The sequence below is a fragment of the Furipterus horrens genome, unplaced genomic scaffold, assembly GCF_987537825.1.
Source record: "Furipterus horrens unplaced genomic scaffold, mFurHor1.1.pri manual_scaffold_2, whole genome shotgun sequence".
NCBI classification, from domain to species: domain Eukaryota; kingdom Metazoa; phylum Chordata; class Mammalia; order Chiroptera; family Furipteridae; genus Furipterus; species Furipterus horrens.
Window position 1 is genome coordinate 147526010 of NW_028327172.1, and position 19287 is coordinate 147545296.

The window sequence follows — 19287 nt, forward strand, 5'->3', positions numbered from 1 at the left end:
ATGATTCAGTTTTGGTAGATTGTAGTTTTCTAAGAATTTATCCATTTCTTCTAGGTTGTCCAATTTGTTGCATGTAATTGTCCATAAATCTCTTATGATCCCTTATATTTCTGTAGTATCAGTTGTAACATCTTTTATTTCTAATTTTGTTTGAGTCCTTTCTTTTTTTGTATGTGTGAATCTGGCTAAAGATTTGTCAATTTTGCTTATCTTTCCAAAGAACCAGCTCTTTGTTTTATTGATCTTGTCTATATATTTTTAAGTCTCTATTTCATTTATTTCTGCTCTAATGTTTGTTATTTTTTTCTAAGTTGGGGCTTCATTCTTTTATAGTTCCTTGAGGTATAAAGTTAGATTGTTTGAGACTTTTTGTTTCTTGGCATAGGCATTTATCACTATAACTTTCCTCTTAGAATTGCTCTTGCTTCATCCCATAAATTTGGTATGTTACGTTCCCATTTTCATTTGTCTCAAGGTGTTTTTTTACTTTTTTTTGACCCATTGGTTATTCAGTAGCATGTTGTACAATCTCCACATTTCTGTGATTTTTCCAGTTTTCTTCATGTAATGTCTAGTTTCATATTATTGTGGTCAGAAAAGATGTTTGATTTCAATACTCTTAAATTTATTAAGACTTGTTTTGTGGTCTAATATGGTCTGTGTTGGAAATTGTTACCTGTTCACTTCAGAAGAATATGTAATCTGTTGCTAATGCTCTGGAAATAAATTAGTCCAGCTGGTTGAACATGTTGTTTAAAGCCAGTGTTACTGATTTTCTGTCCGGATGATCTATCCATTTATTTAAGTGGGGAATTCAGATTCCCTACTATTATTATAAAGCTGTCTATTTCTCTCTTTAGGTCTGGTGATATTTGCTTTATATATTTAGGCACTCATGTTTTGGATGCATAAATATTTAAAAATATATCCTCTTGTTGGATTGATCCCTTTATCATTACATAACACCTTTCTTTGTCTCTTGTTACATTGTTTGTTTTAAAGTCTATTTGATAAAAGTATAGTTAATCCAGCTATTTTGGTTTCCATTTGCATGGAATACATTTTTTCATTTCTTCACTTTTAGTCTATGTGTGTCCTTACATCTAAAGAGTATTTTGTGTAGACAGTGTATAGATGGGTCTTGTTGTTTTGAGCTATTTAGTCACTGTATATGTTTTGATGTCCTTTGGTATCAATAGCATTTGACTTTTTCTTTTTTTATAATGTTTTATTGTTTATGCTGTTATAGTTTTCCCAGTTTTTTCCCCCTTTGACCCCTCATTTAGCTTCTTTATCATGATCTTTAGTGTAATTATTACAGATTTTTGCCTTGTGGTTACCATGAGGCTTCAGAAAATATTTTAAAATTATAACACCCTCTCAAATTGATAACAAATTTGATAGCATTCTTAAACTTTACACCTTTACTTCTCCTCCCCCTCACATTTTATATTATTGATGTTACAGTTTACATATTTTTATATTGTGTATCCAATAGCATTATTGTAGTTATGATAATTTTTAGTGTTTGTGCTTTAACTTTTTAAACTAGAGTTATAAGTGAATGATGCACCACTATTACCATTTACAAATCTGTCTTTGACCATATATTTACCATTACCAGTGAGTTTTCCACTACCTTCTGTGTTTTTTAATGGTCATTAGCATCCTTTTACTTCCCCTTTAGCATTTCCTGTGGCGATGAATTCTCCCTCAGCTTTTGTTTGTTCAGGAACATCTTTATTTCTCCTTCATTTCTGAAAGACAGCTTTACTGAGTATAAAATTATTGGTTGACAGTTATTTTCTTTGAATATTTTGAATTTGCTGATAGTCTTATAGGGGTTCTCTTGCATGTAACTTTTTTCTTTTGCTGCTTTCAAAATTCTTTGCCTTGATCTTTGGCAGTTTAATTGTAATGTGTCTCAGTGTAGCCCTATTAGGGCTCAACCTATTTGGGGTCCTTTGGGCCTCATGGATCTGCATGTCCATCTCTCCTTAGGTTTGAAAGTTTTCAGCCATTGCTTTAAATATACCTTCTGTCTCTTTCTCTTCTTCTGGAATTTCCATATTGCAGCTATTGTTTCTTTGGTTGTGTACCGTAAGTTCCATAGGCTTTCTTCACTCTTTCTCATTCTTTTTTCATTTTGTTTCTCTGACTAGATAATTTCATATGTACTCTGTTCTAGGTCTTTTTTTATTCATGGTCAAGTCTGGTTTTGCAGTTCTCTATGAATTACTCAGTACAATCATTGTATTTTTTTCAGCTCTAGGATTTTTTTAATGGTTTCTCTTTCTTTGTTGAACTTCTCCTTTGGTTCATGCATTGTTTTCCTAATTTTGTGTAGTTTTCTGTATGTTCACTAAACTTCTTTATGAGGATTAGTCTGAATCCTTGGACAGTTCACAGATCTCTCTGTCTTTAGAGTTAGTTCTTGATTGCAGCTTTATTTGTTTCCTTTTGGTGGTGTCACTTTTACCTGATTTTATGATCCTTGATTCCTTACTCAGATGCACAGATACCACCATCTAAGTAAACGGTTTCCTTTTCCAGATTTTAAGGTTTGATTTGGTGGAGGTTTTCAGCAGACATCTTAGTTTGGGTTTTTAGATGTGTCTGCTGGTAGCATCCTTGGGCCGATGGGCCCTGCCATCAGGGTCTATTTTGGGGTGAAGCCACTACCTGAGCCCTGAGATCAGGGTGGGGGATGCTGCTGTCAGAACAGTCAGATAAAACTGCTGGTTTGGTCCCTGCCCAACTGAGGCTATAGGATGGGCAGTTGCCTAGTTTCTCTAGCCAGGCTTACTAGACAGTCAGTGTTAGGTACTGTACTAAGTAGTGGGTGGGCCTTGGAATTAATTTCCGTGCCCTGGAGGGGGCAGCAGAACAGTCCTGGGGCAGTGATTCTCAACTGGTGTTATGAAAGAATTTTAAAACATTTGATACCTGACTATTCAGTCAAGGGCACTGGTCTCTTTTTCCTTAGACTGTCAAATAAGAAAAATGACAAAAGCTAAGTGGTGAAATTAATACCTTTTTTTTTTTTGTCAGATCAGCAAAAATGTATATATTTTTGTCTGCTGCAGAATGCTAGTAGTTTCTGTGTGCCATGAAATGGAAAAGGTTGAAAATTTCTGGTTTAGGTACCCAGATCAGGCAAGATATGTACTGAATTCTCTGGTCAGATAGGGACACGGGTTTGCTCTGCAGGGTGGGGAACCACTGAATATGCTGTCCGCTCAAGTGCCACTGTGAGCAGCTGAATTAGGTGGGCTGCGCAGCTTCCTGTGAACTTTGCTGAGGTTCAGGTGGCTAAAGGCTGCGTTCCACAATGGGTTACAAGTTAGTTTCCCTGACTGAACAGGACACTGATTTTGTGCTGCAGAGGATCAGCTCTGCCCACGGGACTCTGATAGCGGAAAACTCCCTGGTAATGGTAACTATATGGTCAAAGATAGATTCTGCAATGTTAATAGTGGTATATTGTGTGTTGCTGGTCAGGCTTTCTGGTTGGGTGGAGCCAGGACCCACACCGAGTGTGAGGGGCTACGAATGAGCTCCCCTTGTTGGATGGGACAGAAGGGCCAAGTCCAAGCAGCCTCCCAGGTGTTTCTGGTAGGCTTTCTGGTTGGGAGGTGTCAGGAGTTACATCAGCTGTAGGCACAGCAATAAAGCACTCTGCCTGAGTGGGCCAGACCAGGCTCCAGAGCCGGCAGACCTGCCTCCACCGAGCTCTCTGGGCACACTGTGCCACCATCTTGTCTCTGCACATGAGGGACACTGCAGGTAGGAACTTCGTCTGCCAAGGCCCAAGTGGTGGTTGTTGCCAGCCCCTATCCCCCTTCTCCATTATAATCAGTTTCCCAGTGGTGGAGTCTCACAGGCTCCCCTGATCCCCATGCAGTGGAACTGCAGTACAGGCTCCTGTGAATGGACCCACAGTGCTGGAGGTGGGGGCTGCATATGTGTCCCCGGCTCTGTAGCCTTGGGGCAGCCTTTCAGTGTGGTGCTGTGCTGGCCTGGGGGAGGTGCAATGCAGTCTGCAGCGGCTCCTCTTACCCTTGTACTGTTTGTCTTGCTCTCTGAGGTGCAGGGGTGCTTTAGCCTCACCCCCCTATTCTAGAGTTTTTTCACTGTGGTCTTATCCATGAGTAAATAGTTGTTAGTTGTTGTTTTTGTGAGGGGGATTGAAGTCAGAAGGACCTCTGTCACCAACTTGGTGGCGTCCCTCTACCGTTCTTGTTTGGAGAGGATGAAGACCGTTAGTGCTTCCTGTGTCAGTTTTTCCAGTGTCTTTGGGTGTTTAATTTCATCTTGGAGTCATCTAAACTTTGCTTATGAGTAGATTTGATACACTGTGCAAAACTCTGTGCAGAGCAAACCGATGAGAGAAATGTGCACCCTGAAAATGGCTACAGTGCCAAGAGGGAAATAATCACAGTAGAGATAAAAGGAAAATAAATTCCAGATGCGATCATTACTTATAGCACATTAATAAAGTTATTGTTGTGCTTGATAAAGATTAAATTTCTGTTGTGTGTGTATATATAATATATCTATATATGTCAGCAGCCGTCCGTCTCGAGAGACGATGGTGTAGCTTCTTAAGAGTCTATCTGCACCGCCGAGAATGGCTGTGCAGTCCGACTCGGGAGTGACACGGTATCTGTCTCCTCCCGTGTTAAATCGACATCTTGCGATGACGCTGGAGTGTCCTCTCCAGTGAAGCTGAAGCTACAGAGCCTGGGCAGGGTGATATGGAGGGTCTGCTGTTGCCCATGCAGCAGACCCCCCCTCTCTTCGCAGCTGAAGGACCCAAGGGAAAGACGGAGTCAATACAGCTTGGCTTCAGGTGCGCCGCAGGAGTTGCCGGTGTTGACTACAACGTCAAACCGCCTTAGGGACTCCGGCTCCGGATTTTCTGTCGGGGTTTACTCCCTTAGCCTTTCCCCTGAAGAGGTATGCCGCAAGGCAGCGGAGGTTTTTTGGAGTCAGAGTTTTCCTTCTCTGATGTGCCCTGACTGGAAGATCGAACCAGCGACACTTAGCTCGCAGGCCGACGTTCAATCCACTGAGCCAAACCAGCCAGGGTATCTATATATGTAGATATATAGAAATAGATATATAGAGATATAGTTAGCTTTAACTGGAGGCATTGAAATGAAAGAAAAATCCAGATCTGTTCAGTGGTATTTGGCTCTTGGTATAAACCAAATCACCTGTGGTGCTTAGCAAACACCCAGACTTCATCCCAGTCTTAATTGAATCAGATTATACTGATTTGTATAATTTGCTCCTAGTAATTAAGGATTGAAAAAAACAAGGAAAACTGGTTCTAGGCTTTTGGCTTTATTAAGGAGTGAATATTAGGTTCCTGAAAAGACTTAATTTTTAATTTTTATACACAAATGGAAAACGATTACCTGATTCTGAAATGTCTTTTCCAAGGCTAAGGAATGACAGCTGCCTCGCCATTCACTCCTTATCAGTTTCACACACTGCAAAGTAATCTAAACAAAATCATAGTTGGCTGTGCAGTTTTTCATTTCTTAAAAGTGTGTCATTTATCTTGGCTGTTTATTTGTATTAGTAGCTGAATGCTTTTATAATTTTCTGACTTAATTGAGGCTCAGGTAGCCTCCATCTCCAACATGGATTACACTGAGTTTCGTGGGCTGCTTCTCTGTGGTTTCCTGTTGTTGGTTCATGCTCCATGAGGTGTCTGAGGAACTGCTGCTCAGTGTTGAGCACTGATGCTTGGAAAGGTTGCTCTGTGTGGAACAGGGTTTCCATCAGTTGCTTCCCATCTGGATTCCTGTGCATTAATCCTATAGGTACCCTGGCTGGTTTGGCTCAGTGGATTGAGCATCGGCCTGCGAGCTAAGTGTCGCTGGTTCGATCTTCCAGTCAGGGCACATCAGAGAAGGAAAACTCTGACTCCAAAAAACCTCCGCTGCCTTGCGGCATACCTCTTCAGGGGAAAGGCTAAGGGAGTAAACCCCGACAGAAAATCCGGAGCCGGAGTCCCTAAGGCGGTTTGACGTTGTAGTCAACACCGGCAACTCCTGCGGCGCACCTGAAGCCAAGCTGTATTGACTCCGTCTTTCCCTTGGATCCTTCAGCTGCGAAGAGAGGGGGGGGTCTGCTGCATGGGCAACAGCAGACCCTCCATATCACCCTGCCCAGGCTCTGTAGCTTCAGCTTCACTGGAGAGGACACTCCAGCGTCATTGCAAGATGTCGATTCAACACGGGAGGAGACAGATACCGTGTCACTCCCGAGTCGGACTGCACAGCCATTCTCGGCGGTGCAGATAGACTCTTAAGAAGCTACACCATCGTCTCTCGAGACGGACGGCTGCCGACGAATCCTATAGGTGTGTGATCAGTATTGCTGTTGCGGTGAAAAGCAAGCACTGAGTATGAATGCCAAGAGAAACAAGCTGCTGAGCTGTTTCCTAAGCTGTCTGTCAAACAGGTGGAAGATGGCACAATCCCTGGAACTGGACTCTCCCCAAAACGGGCAGGACAGGCCCTGGGGTTACAGGCAAGGGGGCCTCATGATGACGTGACATTTTGTTAAAAGTAGGAAATGAGCCCTGACTGGTATGGCTCAGTGGATTGAGTGCCGGCCTGCGAACCAAAGTGTCACCAGTTCAATTCCCAGTCAGGGCACATGCTTGGGTTGCGGACCAGGTCCCCAGTTGGGGGTGTGATGTTTCTCTCCCTGTCTTTCTCCCTCCCTTCCTCTCTCTCTAAAAATAAATAAAAGATTTGATTTTTTTAAAAAAAGTAGGAAATGGACTTTTGTTTTGCATTTTAGAACTCTCAAGGAGACAAATATTACTCCTCTTTGTTTTACTTACTGCAAATGAAACCTACATGGACGGCATCTTTTTGTATAAATTAAACTGAGCCTTACAAAAGGAAATAGTTGGGAACTTTTGTAAACATTTGGAAGCCATTATATTTTTAAAATAATTGGCATGTTATTGGCATTAAAAGAAACATCTCTTTCATATGAAGAACTGAATGTTTACTGTTCTGTGAGTTCAGTAGAGGATCCTGTGAAGTGTGAGTTCACTTTGGCTGGGGCTTAGGTCGCAGGGGAGCAGAGCCCTCTGGGAGGCAGTGCCACTGCATATCCCTGGCCCTGCCACTGGCGCTCCCTGTCTGTGTGTCTCCAGCCTCTTTGGCTGCTTTGCCTTGGGTCCCACAGCCACAGGACTGTGTATATATATCCACCTCAGGGTGCTTGAAACACTGTTAGGTGCTAGCATTAACATACTTTTTTTTAAGTTAAAAAAGTATGACCACTTTTCAAAAAAAAATTGAAAACAAAATAAAGGACAACTTCATGTTACTTCATTATTTTATTGGCAATTTTTATATTAAAACATATATCTAATTTTCCTATGTTTTCTTTTCTCATGTGTACTTTTCCTACATAGTTGAGTTATAGTATACACATAATCTTGTGGCCTGCTTTTGCCACTTAAATAGAAAGCAACAAATAATTGAAATATTTTAGAAATTGAGTTTTGTATTGTTTGCCATAAATCAGCTATTTTCTGGGCCAGATGTGTAGTTTCTCCGAGTCCTGGCCTGTCAGACCCTCTTTGGTAGTTAAGTGCACATCTTTATGTGAGAATGTTCTCTTCACTTGGAAAAAGTAATTGTCAGTTTCTTGAGCCCAGAGCTTGGAATCCCCGTTATTAGTCATTCTCCCAGAGGAGAGTCACTGGCCTTGATTGGCCAAAGCCTTCTCTGTCCTGCACAGCAGGGGCATTGGGGGGAGGGGTCTCCAGGAACTGGGGCAGGAACACGGGCAGCTCTGTGGAAAACAGGACAAGTTTCAACAGGGAGAAGGTTGTGAGCTTCTCAAATGGTATCGAATGGGCTCATCAGGAGGTGGGAAGAGTCCTGTGGGTTCGCAAGCAGTTGCGGATGACACTGTGGATGGGGTACCTGCTGTCCATGGTTCCGAAAGGCAGAGAACAGTGTGAAGGCCCGGGAACAAGGGATGGAGCGTGCAAATTCAGAGAGGAGGCAGATGGGCAAAGGGGGATGGTAGGGATGATACCAGAAAGACACATGCATGTTTTCTAGATCAGGAGTCCATAAACAGCTGCGTGTGTAACTCTCCCACATTACTGCCTCTTCAGTAGCGTAGTCTTCACTGGAAACCCTCAAATTGCATGAGCAGCTTCAGGTGGCTTTAGTTTTCAGGTTTTGCTCACAGTGCCTGACACTTCTTGTTTCTTCCATGTTGAGCCCATGGTGGGTCATGTGATATCCATCACACATCAGCCCTTGCTCACTATCACTTGGCTGACTTTTCCTTGTGGGGAGACTTAGGGCAGGTTGTCAGTGAAGCCACACCGCTAACCCCCAGGGCCTCAAGGGGCCAGGTGTCCTGGCAAACACGTTTCGTGCCTTGTCTCATTCAATCTTCATCCAGTCTTGCCAGGGATGACTTGTTTTCCTCGATTCTCAGTTAGGAAATTGAGGCTTGGAGAGGCTAAGCAGTCACATAGCTGCCAAAATGTGAATTGGTGCAAATGTGAACAATATCTGAGGCAAGTAAGGTAGGAAGCACTTAATGATAATTTCAGAAAAGATGACCATGCCACCCCAAGGCCACTGTGGAATAACTGACAGAGGATGTGGCTCATCTTCACATGAGTGTGGCAGACAGAGCCCCTTGGAGTCTGGGTTCAGCCCGCGGGTCCACCTTTAGCTGCTGTCAGGATTCCAGCCCTCATTGTGCCTCTCCTAAACCCAGCCACGTGGTTCTCAAGCGTGTCATGTCCTCTAAGATCTGGGCCTTTCCTGGGCATGATGGCAACTGGAAATGCATCTTGCTCTGGTCAGGGTTGTAGTTGGCACTGTTCTTGGCTCTGCATTCATTCCAGGCAGTAGCCAATGCTGTCATTCCACCCCCCTTCTACCAGGGGGTTATGAGCTGCAACCAAGGGCCTGGAAAAGCCACAGAAGAAAGCAGGGTGGGACCAGGATTCAGCTCAGGTTATGTGGAGGACTGGATAAGAAAAGCAAGTTCAGGGCCTTTAGAGGCAGTGGCTGCTGAGTAGGACAGACCAGAAAAAGCAGGGGGTGCTTTCACCAAGTGGAGACTTTTAGGAGAGAGGAACTTACAGATTGTCACTGGGTCTGGGCTAATGACTTGTATGCATTGTCTGTACCCAGCTCTCCAGGAGTGACTCCAAAGTCTAGTTTCCTGGGGAGGGACCGAGATGCAGAGTCCAAAGCCAGTGCAGGGTTCTGGGACGTTAGGGAAGCTTAGGTTCTACCACAGTGGATGAGGTCCCCAAGGGACCCTTGTTGGGCAAACAAAGGGGGTCGGTGAAGTCACAGAGGCAGGAGAAGGTGGTGAGGGTGGAGAGGCTACAAACAAGCCCTTGGGGACACTGAAATTCCAGAAGCAGGTGGGAGAGGAAGCGTCAGTACAGGACCCTAAAGAGTAGCTGGGAGAGCTCCCTGCATTTTTGACATCCACTTCATTCCACAAGGAGCTTGAGGCTTCTTCGCAAGCTGAAAGGCGACACCAGGATTGAAGAGCAAACCTGCAAAGCCTCTTGGATCAGTGGCTAGAAAGGCATTTGGTGACATGAAAAGGAGTCATTTCAGTGGCATGAGTGGCAGGGGTCGGATGACAAGGAGAACCTGTCCCTGTTTCCCAGCCAAGTTGTGTGAAGCCAGTAATAACAGGAGTGATCTTGGGAATGGCAGCAGTCAACTCGCAGCATCCTGATTGCACTAGTGCCTTCTGAAGTTTACAATTACAGCAAGACATTCACGTTTTTGCTGATTGAGTTAATTTGGTTTCTCAAACCCTCAACTGACGCATCTGGTGTTTTTTGCTTGGCTCACTTAACAAGCAGACGGGGGCTAATTAGGAGACAGCATTTCTGGCACTTCTGCTGTGCCTGTTGTAACCGTCTTTCCTGTTCTCCTGGTCTCCTCCCAGAACAAGTAGAGACAGGCGTTTTCTGCAGCTAAACTGTTCATGTACGTAGGATTCTTTGAACAAAATAAGGTGCACATTTTCTTTGCAAACTCTTGGACTCAAGCAGTGGCTCTCCTCTGGGGCTATGCCCTGGAATCATCCAAAGATTCAAATACCATGCAGGTTCTCTCTACCCAGGACTGAGAGATCAGGACTTGGAGTGGGGCTCAGACATGGGTGCTCTTGGAGCTCCCTGGCGAGCCCAGTGTGCAGCCGCAACTGAGGAGGTGATGGGCTGCAGTCCACATGGCCTCACTTGCCGTGGGGGAGAGCCACTGGGCATCAGGCTGCTGTCCTGTCCCTTCCTGGCCCCTCTGCCCTCTTGGGAACTCCCTCTTCCTCCCTGTGCTCTTGGCTGAAGCTTCCTTGCTTAGCGAGCCTCTCAGAGAGAAGTTCCTGTTGGGGGCCTTGGGACTGCTCCAATAACGAGCAGGCGTGGTTGCAGGAGAGCCTCTTCTCCCAGCTGTGAGTCAGGGGGTCCATTGTTCATCCCAGTGTGAAACTTCCACATTTTAATCACAGACATAAATGCTTGGTCTTAGGTTTTATTGTGGGACTGAGGGCAGCTTTGCTGGCCTGAAGCTTCACAGCAGTGGGACTGTGACCCCGTGAAACATGGGCCTTGTCGTTCTCCTGGCTTCCCGCTTCGCAGGTTCTCGAAAGTTTCTTTCCTTTCTTCTGATTTATGGCATGCATTTAATCCTCCATCAGGACAGACATTGAGAATCAATGTCCAACCCAAGACCAGGAAAGAGATACAGAAGGCTTGGGGGTGCCCACCTGGCAGTGGCACCTGTCCTCCCTCTCCCCGGTCTGAGTGCCCAGGCTTGGTCCTTAGTAGAGTGTCACATATCCAGGCCCTCCCCCTGCTCTCAGGAAACAGGAGTGGATTTCTTTGCTGCCAGTAGTTGGGAGCAGGGTAGGTGGAGGACTGCGAGCCGACCAGGGTTGGGATTAAGGCGAGTTTGGGTTTAATTATAATGATTATAATCCATCCCTGACTTCCTGTCTCACCCCAGGCCAGACTCCTCTCCTATGATGATGGTAAGACAGCAAGCACCTGGCAAAAATTTCCACATGGAATTTTTCCATTTTAACATAACATCTCATTTTAGCCAAAGAGGAGATTTCCAATAGAGATTTCTCAAGCAAGCCTCTATAAAGGGAGACGTGCCTGACTGGTGTGGCTCGGTTGGTTGGACATTGTCTGGCAAAGTGAAAAGTTGCCAGTGAAGTGCCTGGGTTGCAGGTTTGGTCCCCATTTGGGGCTTGGACGAGAAGCAACCAATCGATGTTTCTCCCTCACATCAATGTTTCTCTCCCTCTCCTTCCCCTCTCTCTAAAAATCAATTAAATATTTAAAATAAATAGTAAGGGAGATGAGATGCGGTCAAGTATCTAGAGACATCTATTTGTTGGCATTAACATCTTGCTTTGTGAAACATATTGGAACCAAGATAATTTGGGATAAAAAACTTGATATTTTTTAACTTAAATTTACAAGATACTTCTTTGAGTAGTGACAGAAAAGAAAACATGACACTGTTCCTTTCCCTTTGTAAGTTAGGGCATAGAAAATAAAATAACATAAAAATTCCCTCCTGACATTTAGCTGTTGGTCAGTTTCATTTTGTAAAAACTAGGATTTCTTTTTAACTTGTAGTAGCCAAAGATGGGCTTAACTGAGTTTAACTCCTGAAATAATCCAGGAGTTAATTGATCCAGGGATGCTGCTGCTCCTGGCTTAGGGCTTTTATTACACGTGCTGAAGGCAAGAGGCTGACAGTCAACTTGCCTAGAAAGTAAATGGGTGTATATTTCCAGTCCATTCCTGAAGCATTTCTGAACACGGAGCACACAGTGCACAGAGCAGGAGGGAGGGAGCTGAGCCTGAGGGACCCTACTGGGTCTGCCTTTCCAGTTGGGAGGAGCCAGGCCTTTGGGGTGTGGGGAGGGAAAGGGGTCTCTCTCTGCTCCCTCTCAGACCTGCCACATGGGAGGGCCGTCAGCACTGGGAACAGTTGCCCAGCTTTCTTGTGGATGCTGCTCTTTAGACACCAGTAGTTTCCCCAGGAGTCAGACTGCTAACATGGTGTCCCTTTTTCTGTCCTACATGAATCCATTCTTTCCTCCTCCAGACCAGAAGAAAAGAATTGTAGTCTCTCAGTTATACAGCGTGTTAATTTAGTTCCCCAGTGACTAAAGTCAAAGACTGAAGGCCAAGCACTTTACTGAGACAGGATGCTGGGACTTATGCCAAGACAGTGGGGTGGCTTCCAGGCCGGCCACAAGTGGAGCGGACACGTGGCTCCAGTAGGGGGAGCGAGGCGGTTTATTGCTGCAAGTGCCTAAGAGACCTGCTTCCCCGTCTTTGACTCCTGACTCAGGCTACCTACCGCCTGCCGCCTCCACAGTGGGCAGAGGGCTTTCCTGCATCTCCTGTGAAGCTGTGGGACCTGCAGAAGCAGCGGGCACTCAGCGTGACTTGCTTCACTCCTGCGGGCCTGGCCCGACCCCATAACACACGCACGTCTGCAAACCCCAAGTGACATTACACAGGGAGACCTCAGATCTTAGTGCCGCTCATTTCTAAGCCCATTGTTTGGAAAGCTGGTTTGCTATAGGGCCTTTTGGGGGAAGGGGACCTTAAAATTTAGGTGAAATATCAAAGTCTGCTTTTACCAGATGACAAACTCCAACTAGCTCCAGTCCCTCCCAAAGCCCTGCCTCACCTCACCTCACCTCCAGACCCAGTCTTCGGTCTCATTCTCCAGGGGACCAAGACCACATGGGTGGTCTTGAGTTGGGGTGTGGAAGACCTGTGAACACAGGTGGCAGGAAGAGCCAGTTGTAGGAGACACTGATCATGAAGGGCTCTGACTGGGGGCGGGGGGGGGAGCTCTGTGTCTCAGTTTCCCTTGGGTGGGGTGGGTGCCTCAGGAGGAGCTAAGGGTCAGCATCAGCACAACCCTCCATCCTCGGGGGCTTTCTAAACCAAAAGCAAACAAAAAATGCTGACTCTCTTGGCTGCCCATCCTCTTGGGGCAATTCAGGATCCCTCCAGGACCCCTGAGGTGATCAAACCACCAGGTGTCATGAGGCTGGGGCTGTCCTGGGTTCCTTGGGACGTATAATCACCCCATGTGTATAGGACATTACAATTTAAAGTACACCATTAAAATTTTAGGAAAACACATCTACTACAAATACCCTATAGATGCAAGTAGGAAGGAAGCAGTTGCTATGTTAAAGGGATTAGTTCTCTCCTTTCAAAGGGGTAGGTGGACTTGGTTTTGGGTGGGACTGGCACATATCAAGAAAAAGCCCTGTGGCGGGAGGCACTGTTAAGATTTCTGGAACCCAAAGCATTTATAGTGAAAAGCTTCATATGACTGTATTCTAAAAGTGAGAAGGGAATTTGAAAACACACCAGTAAGAGTGAAGCCAGTGCAGTGGTGCTGGGAGGGACATGGGTGGCACCCATGTCATGGGAGAAGTCAGGGGGCTGACTGCACCTTAGCTCCCAGAGCAGATGCCACAGAACCACGTGGTCTGTGGAACTCGAAGCAGTAAGGTCTACAGATGCCTACCCCACCCCCACACCCTTGACAGAGCAGCTGAGGCAGAGGCAGAGCTGGGAAAGAAGGCAGCTCGCCAAACAGCCAATACCCCAACTCCCTGTGGAGCAGAACCTGTTGGGGTTTTGTGAGGGTGAAGGAGAGAATGTGTGAGTGGGCTTTAAAAATGGTGCCATAAATAGCTTAAGGGCCTGTTTGATGTAAGATTTTGTCCCAGTGGAGAAAGTACTCTAAGTCACTTGAGGACAAAAAACCAGGTCCTCCAGGATGACAGCTCCCTTGGGCTCTTGGCCTGTGTGTGTGTTGGGGGGCGGGGGGAAGGGTTGGTGGAGGACAGTGTATGTAGGATGTCCCTGCAGCCAGGCCAACACCTCCAAATCCAGGGAGAGCTCTTTCCTCTTAGTGCCCAGCTCTTTGCGTCCAGCCTCCTTGCCAACCGCACGCAATCCAGACACATGCACGTCTCAGTCGGGTGCCCCTTCTTGCTCACTGGCTGATCCAGGATTCAGAAGTGGGGCTCGGACTCTTAAGACTACCCTTTGCTTAGGCCACACCTGAGGAAGAGGACACAGGGCCTGGCAGCTGTGCAGTGAAGGCCTTTTCCCCGAGGCAGCTCAGACCCAGTTTTCTGCATTGCACCGACAGGAAATGAGCAGCAGAGCTGCGACCTGGTCGTCTTTACGTCTGGGGCCAAGGTGAGGTTTTCCTGGCCCTCCACACACGGGATGCACCAGAATAAACACCACAGCATAGGCTGTTAATCTTTTTGGGTGAGAGACCTTTGGGGCACCTAGTGAAGGATGTGTTCCCTCTCCCGGAACTATACACCCAAAATGGAGACTTCGCACACCCTAGTCATAGACAGGGTTCCCAGAGCCCCACGCGCCGAATCCATGCAGTGACCTGGACGCCAGAGTGGGGAGCTCCAGCTTGCAGGGTGAGGTGGAATGCTACCAGTAGCCCCTAGTTTTCCACTGGAGGAATGTGGACAAAGGTGATAGATACATAGCACCTAATGTCTCACGGATCAGCCTTGGAGGTGCTAAAACATAGGGTAACAAGGTGAGGTGTTAAAGGGACAGGTTGGGGGAGTGCTTCTCTGGGGAGGACCTTAAGAAGGGGTACAGTGAGGGAGCCCTGCTTTGGTCCCCACACGATCCGAGTGGTGCGCCCCTTTTGGAGGCTTCTTTGCTTTCTTGGCCATCACCTTGCTCACACGGAGCCCCTGGGTCTCCTGTAGGCATTTGCGCTCTGCTAACCCTGCCCACTCGACAGTCCGGTCCTACTTCAGCAACACACGGCAGCTCCAAGTGCCCTGAAGAGGGGAAACACACAGAAAGAGCCCCTTCTGATTTCTTCCAAAAGAACTAGCAGGCAGGGGCAATGACGAGGAGAAAACCATGCCAGAGCTTCATTTTCTTAGTCTAGAAACGATGAGGTTGGTGAGAGAACCAGGGGGTTTCATCCTAAACTGTACTTCGTAAGGCGTGTTTGGGCCCTTGTGGGGGGCTCTCCTCATACTGGAAGCTCAAAAAGTTGTGATGGGATTTGGGGTATGTGTGACAGAAACGTAAGAAGGGTGGATAACGGGAGGTTGCTCACAGAATGTCACAAGCTGGTCAACCAAGCTGCGCGACAGACAGACGTGACACGGGAGTTGGAGATAAAGAGGACCCAGGGCCGGGCGCAGCCAGAACGATGCGGGCTGTGCACCGGTTCCCTCTGGCTCCCTGTGAATGGGGAGGAGGGCTGCGGCTGCACTGGGCACACAGCGGCCTCAAAGCCCCTCTGGCTCCGGGAGAAAGTTCTGGGGGGTGAGGTTGCTGACTGGTTTGTTAGTAGAAAGACCGTGGGCGCTGCTGGGAGAGGGGCTTAGGCTCCGTCCGTGCCCTCCTGTCCTTCCCACCAGCCTGGCCCCTAACCTGGGTGCCGGTACCGAGGGCCAGGCAGGCTCTCCCTCCCGACTGGGATGAAGCTGACCGGACTGCAGCCAGTGACTCAGGTCATGAAAACTGCTGTAACACAACTGCTCTGTGAGGGGTCTGAGGGGGCCAGTTCCCCACAATGACCCACTCGGAGCTGCACTGGACTTGGTGCCGCGGGAAAGGGGCTGGGCTCATCTGCTGGCGCGCGTCCGGTCAGTGAAAGGTTCCGGGGCCAGCCGTGCAGTTCCGACGCCACAGCTAAACTTCGCTCCAGTAAACTGCAACCTGATTTCAATACTTGGAGAAACATGACATCTTTGTAGATATTTTATGAAGTCACTTCTCTTAAATGTGTTCTGATGATCTGAATGGTTAATTTAGGCAGCAAACTATTTCTAAGCCTTGAGCAAATGACAGAAGATGTAAACAGCAATACTCAGTTTGCTGGTGACAGTACAAACACAAGCAATGAGGAAGAGCGCAATCGAAAATAACAGTTCAAGGTACTGATTTCAAATCTTGGAATTGAAAAGTAGGGCCCAATTTCATAAATTCCTAAAAACCTTTCTTGCATGATCTCTGCAAATTCTATCAGTTGACATATTTCTATCCAACATCCCTTTTTCATGTAAATTAATTTTTTTTCTAGATATACCATATATGGCTACGATAACCTCACACTGTTTTTAGCTAGCTTGCTCAATACCAAGCTGGATTTTTCTCCCCAGGCACCCACACTCTGCTCCCAGCAAATTCATTAGCTGGAAGTTCTTTGGTCAAAGAAACACATTATGTTTCAATTCTTACACATTAGTCTTCTCATGTTCCTTCAAAATCATATATTCGTTTGATTGTTAGAAAGCACTTTCAGCCCTGACTGGTGTGGATCGGTTGGAGAATCGTCTAGTAGCTGAAAGGTTGTGTGTTCAATTCCCAGTCAGGGCATGTGCCCGGGTTGCAGGTTCAATCCCTGGTCTGGGTGTATGGGAAGCAACCAACTATGCTCTCTCTCATATTGAGGTTTCTGGTATTTTTAATATTAATTTTTTTAGAGGGGAAAGGAGGGAGGGAGGGAGAGAAACAAAGATCGATCAGTTGCTTCTCGCATGCCCCCAAATGGGGACCTAATCCACAACTCAGGCATATGCCGTGACTGGGAATAGAAGAATTTCGGTCTGCAGGCTGGTGCTCCACCCACTGAGCCACACCAGCCAGGGCTCACATTGATGTTTCTCTCTCGCCCTTCCTCCCTTTCTAAAAGGCAATGAAAAAAGGTCCTTGGGGGAGGGATAAAAAAATAATAAAAATAAAGAGGAAGAAAGTATTATTCAGTTTGTTCCTGATGAAAGTAAACTTGGAACCTTTGTAGTAATGAGAGAATCTGTAAAATACCCCAATCCTTTTTTCTCCTTTAACTTAGCATTTATTTAAACATTAGAGCACAGCATTTATTTTTTATTTAAAATTTTTTTTTTACTAAGGCACATGATGTATAGAAATCTGAGGTACAAAATGCAAATTTCTGCATAAGAGTTTTAAAATAATCATTTTGGAAAATGAAGGTGAATGTCATCTTCCAGAATATTCAACTTTTAGCTTGTTTTTTCTTTTGGACCAGTTCAACCAACAACTTGTATCTAGCGATACAGTCTTCCTGTAGGAAATAAAAAAGAGAGGTGAAAACAATTACTTCCACAGATCAGAGCGATCTTCTGGGGCTGTGCCCAGTGATAACTAGGCTGTTTCATGTCCATTCACTTTGTACAGAACCTGCCTAGAGTTTCCCGCTTAAGCCCAGCTGGCCACAGGCAGATGAGGCCAGACAGGGGCAAGGAGTGGCCCGCTGAACTTCCAGCCCAAGGTGTGGTGTGAATTGCTGGGGTGAGGACCCACGGCAGCTGTATACAAGACCTACTATCATGACTGTGACATTCAATTTGCTAACTATAATGATCAGTTTTAACATTTTGCTATTTCATCACATGTCACTTCAAAGAAACCAAAAAATTCAGACCTTATTATTCTCCTTTGGGTTTGCTTCTTGAAAAGGGACTGCTGGGGACCTTCCTGGGGCCACGCCCACTAGCCCACAGAACACTGTGGAACTTCCTCCTGCTGTCCCAGCCCCACCTCACTCTTCCTGCCTGTCAGGTGCTGAGCAACTAGCTTCAGGTCCCAGCTTCCTGCAGCTGTAACCCCCTGGGTTGGGACTCAGGACTGAAGTGGAGAGGGGGGATGCTGGGGAGGGGCCTCCTGCCTCTCATGTTTATCATAAGGTACTTTCCAGAATCCATTTCTGTTTCTGTTCAAAAAATACTCTCCCAATGGCACTGTCAGCCTTCACTAACGTAAGGTCTAGTGCAAAGTGATTTCTGCTCCACAGCAGGTGACTTTATCAGCTGCCTCAGACAGAGAATGGATATTCATTCGCTTCCTAGGATTTTAACTTCTTAGTGTAATGAGAGTATCTTATGTCTCTTATGTGCATCCCCAAAGATGCCTTGCCGAGGCAGCAGGTGAGCCCACAGGCGACCTCTCCTGGACCCGGTTCTCATGTGAGGGCTCAAAGGGAACTTTGGCAGGCCAGGAAAAGAGCTGCTCACTTCTGGTTGAAACAGGAAGGTTTTCCAAACCCAAAGGCAATGAGTTTCTGAGCTTCTATCCTAAGAAATCCAGTTTCACCTCCTTTTAAACCAATATCAATTCATCACATATGCAGATGGCTGTGTCCTGACAGATGCTGGAGAAATTCGGGGGAAAAAATGACTTCTGGCAAACCAGTTGGAGAGGCAGGGAAATCTGTGTTTCTCAAATAGATCAACTGCTAATGGTTTTATTTTTCTCCCCGGGAATGCTTGACTTCCTTATTTTAAAGTAGGTAATAGATAACTAGACCTATACACATGGGGACCTTCATGGCCACAAGCTAGGCTGTCCAACATCGAATTTCAATTAAAAAAAATAAGAATGTAAATGAACATCAATGTGCCCAGAGGCTACTGAGTGATAGGCACAGGAGGCAGAAGAGATTGGTTCTTTTGATTTCTCCCAGTTCCAGGCGCCTCCAAGAAGAGCGCAGCTACAAGGAAAGAGGCCCCAGGGGCTGCGCATCAGGGAAGGGACGAGCTGGAAAGGTCCCCTGTGAAGCACAACAGCGCGGCACTGGCTGGGCAGAAGGCAAAGGCCAAAGGCCAGGGGTGGGGCTGGCTTTCCACAGGGACACCCATCTTCCTGTCTGAGTTTTTATTTGAGATTTATCTGTAGCTATGTATGTAAACGGGGAGAAAAAGTCTACTATAAAATGTCAGGGCTGCAGAGGGTGAGCTGAATCCTAAATGTCATTCTCACATGGACCCCACACACAAATATGCCTCCAGGGTCTCTGGTCAACTGTGCATCGCTGCTGAGTCCAGAGCTCCTGCTGCAGAGTCGGGGCTCACACGCACCACCTGCCGCACGCATCCCTGTGCCTGAAGGGGCTTGTGATCATGAGAAATCTCCTTACTCTGGTGGGAGGGACTGCACGGTCACCGGGACGCTTCCAGGCCACCCCGGGCTTCTCTCAAACTACTGCCTGAGCAGAGTGAAGCTCCAGAGGCTGCCAGGGTGGTTGAGGGTGAAGTTTATATTCTATGCATGGAATTTTCTCTGAGAAAAATGACCGGGTCGGCATAATGACCCAACTGAGGCTGCTGACCTCATTTATACACACTAATCAACTGAGTGCACGGATTTCACATGCTTTCAAGGGATGTTTG

The 19287-nt window shown here is 46.5% G+C and overlaps 1 protein-coding gene across 1 annotated transcript in view; it reads right to left on the reverse strand.

Moving 5' to 3' along the window:
- Positions 1-16945: 16945 nt before the first annotated feature.
- Positions 16946-19287, reverse strand: part of DNAJC1 (DnaJ heat shock protein family (Hsp40) member C1) — a 218559-nt gene continuing 216217 nt past the window's right edge. The window contains exon 12 of the mRNA XM_090266591.1: positions 16946-17183. Coding sequence (XP_090122717.1) covers positions 17115-17183 — 69 coding nt within the window. The 3' untranslated portion in view covers positions 16946-17114. The remainder of the gene's footprint in view (positions 17184-19287) is intronic.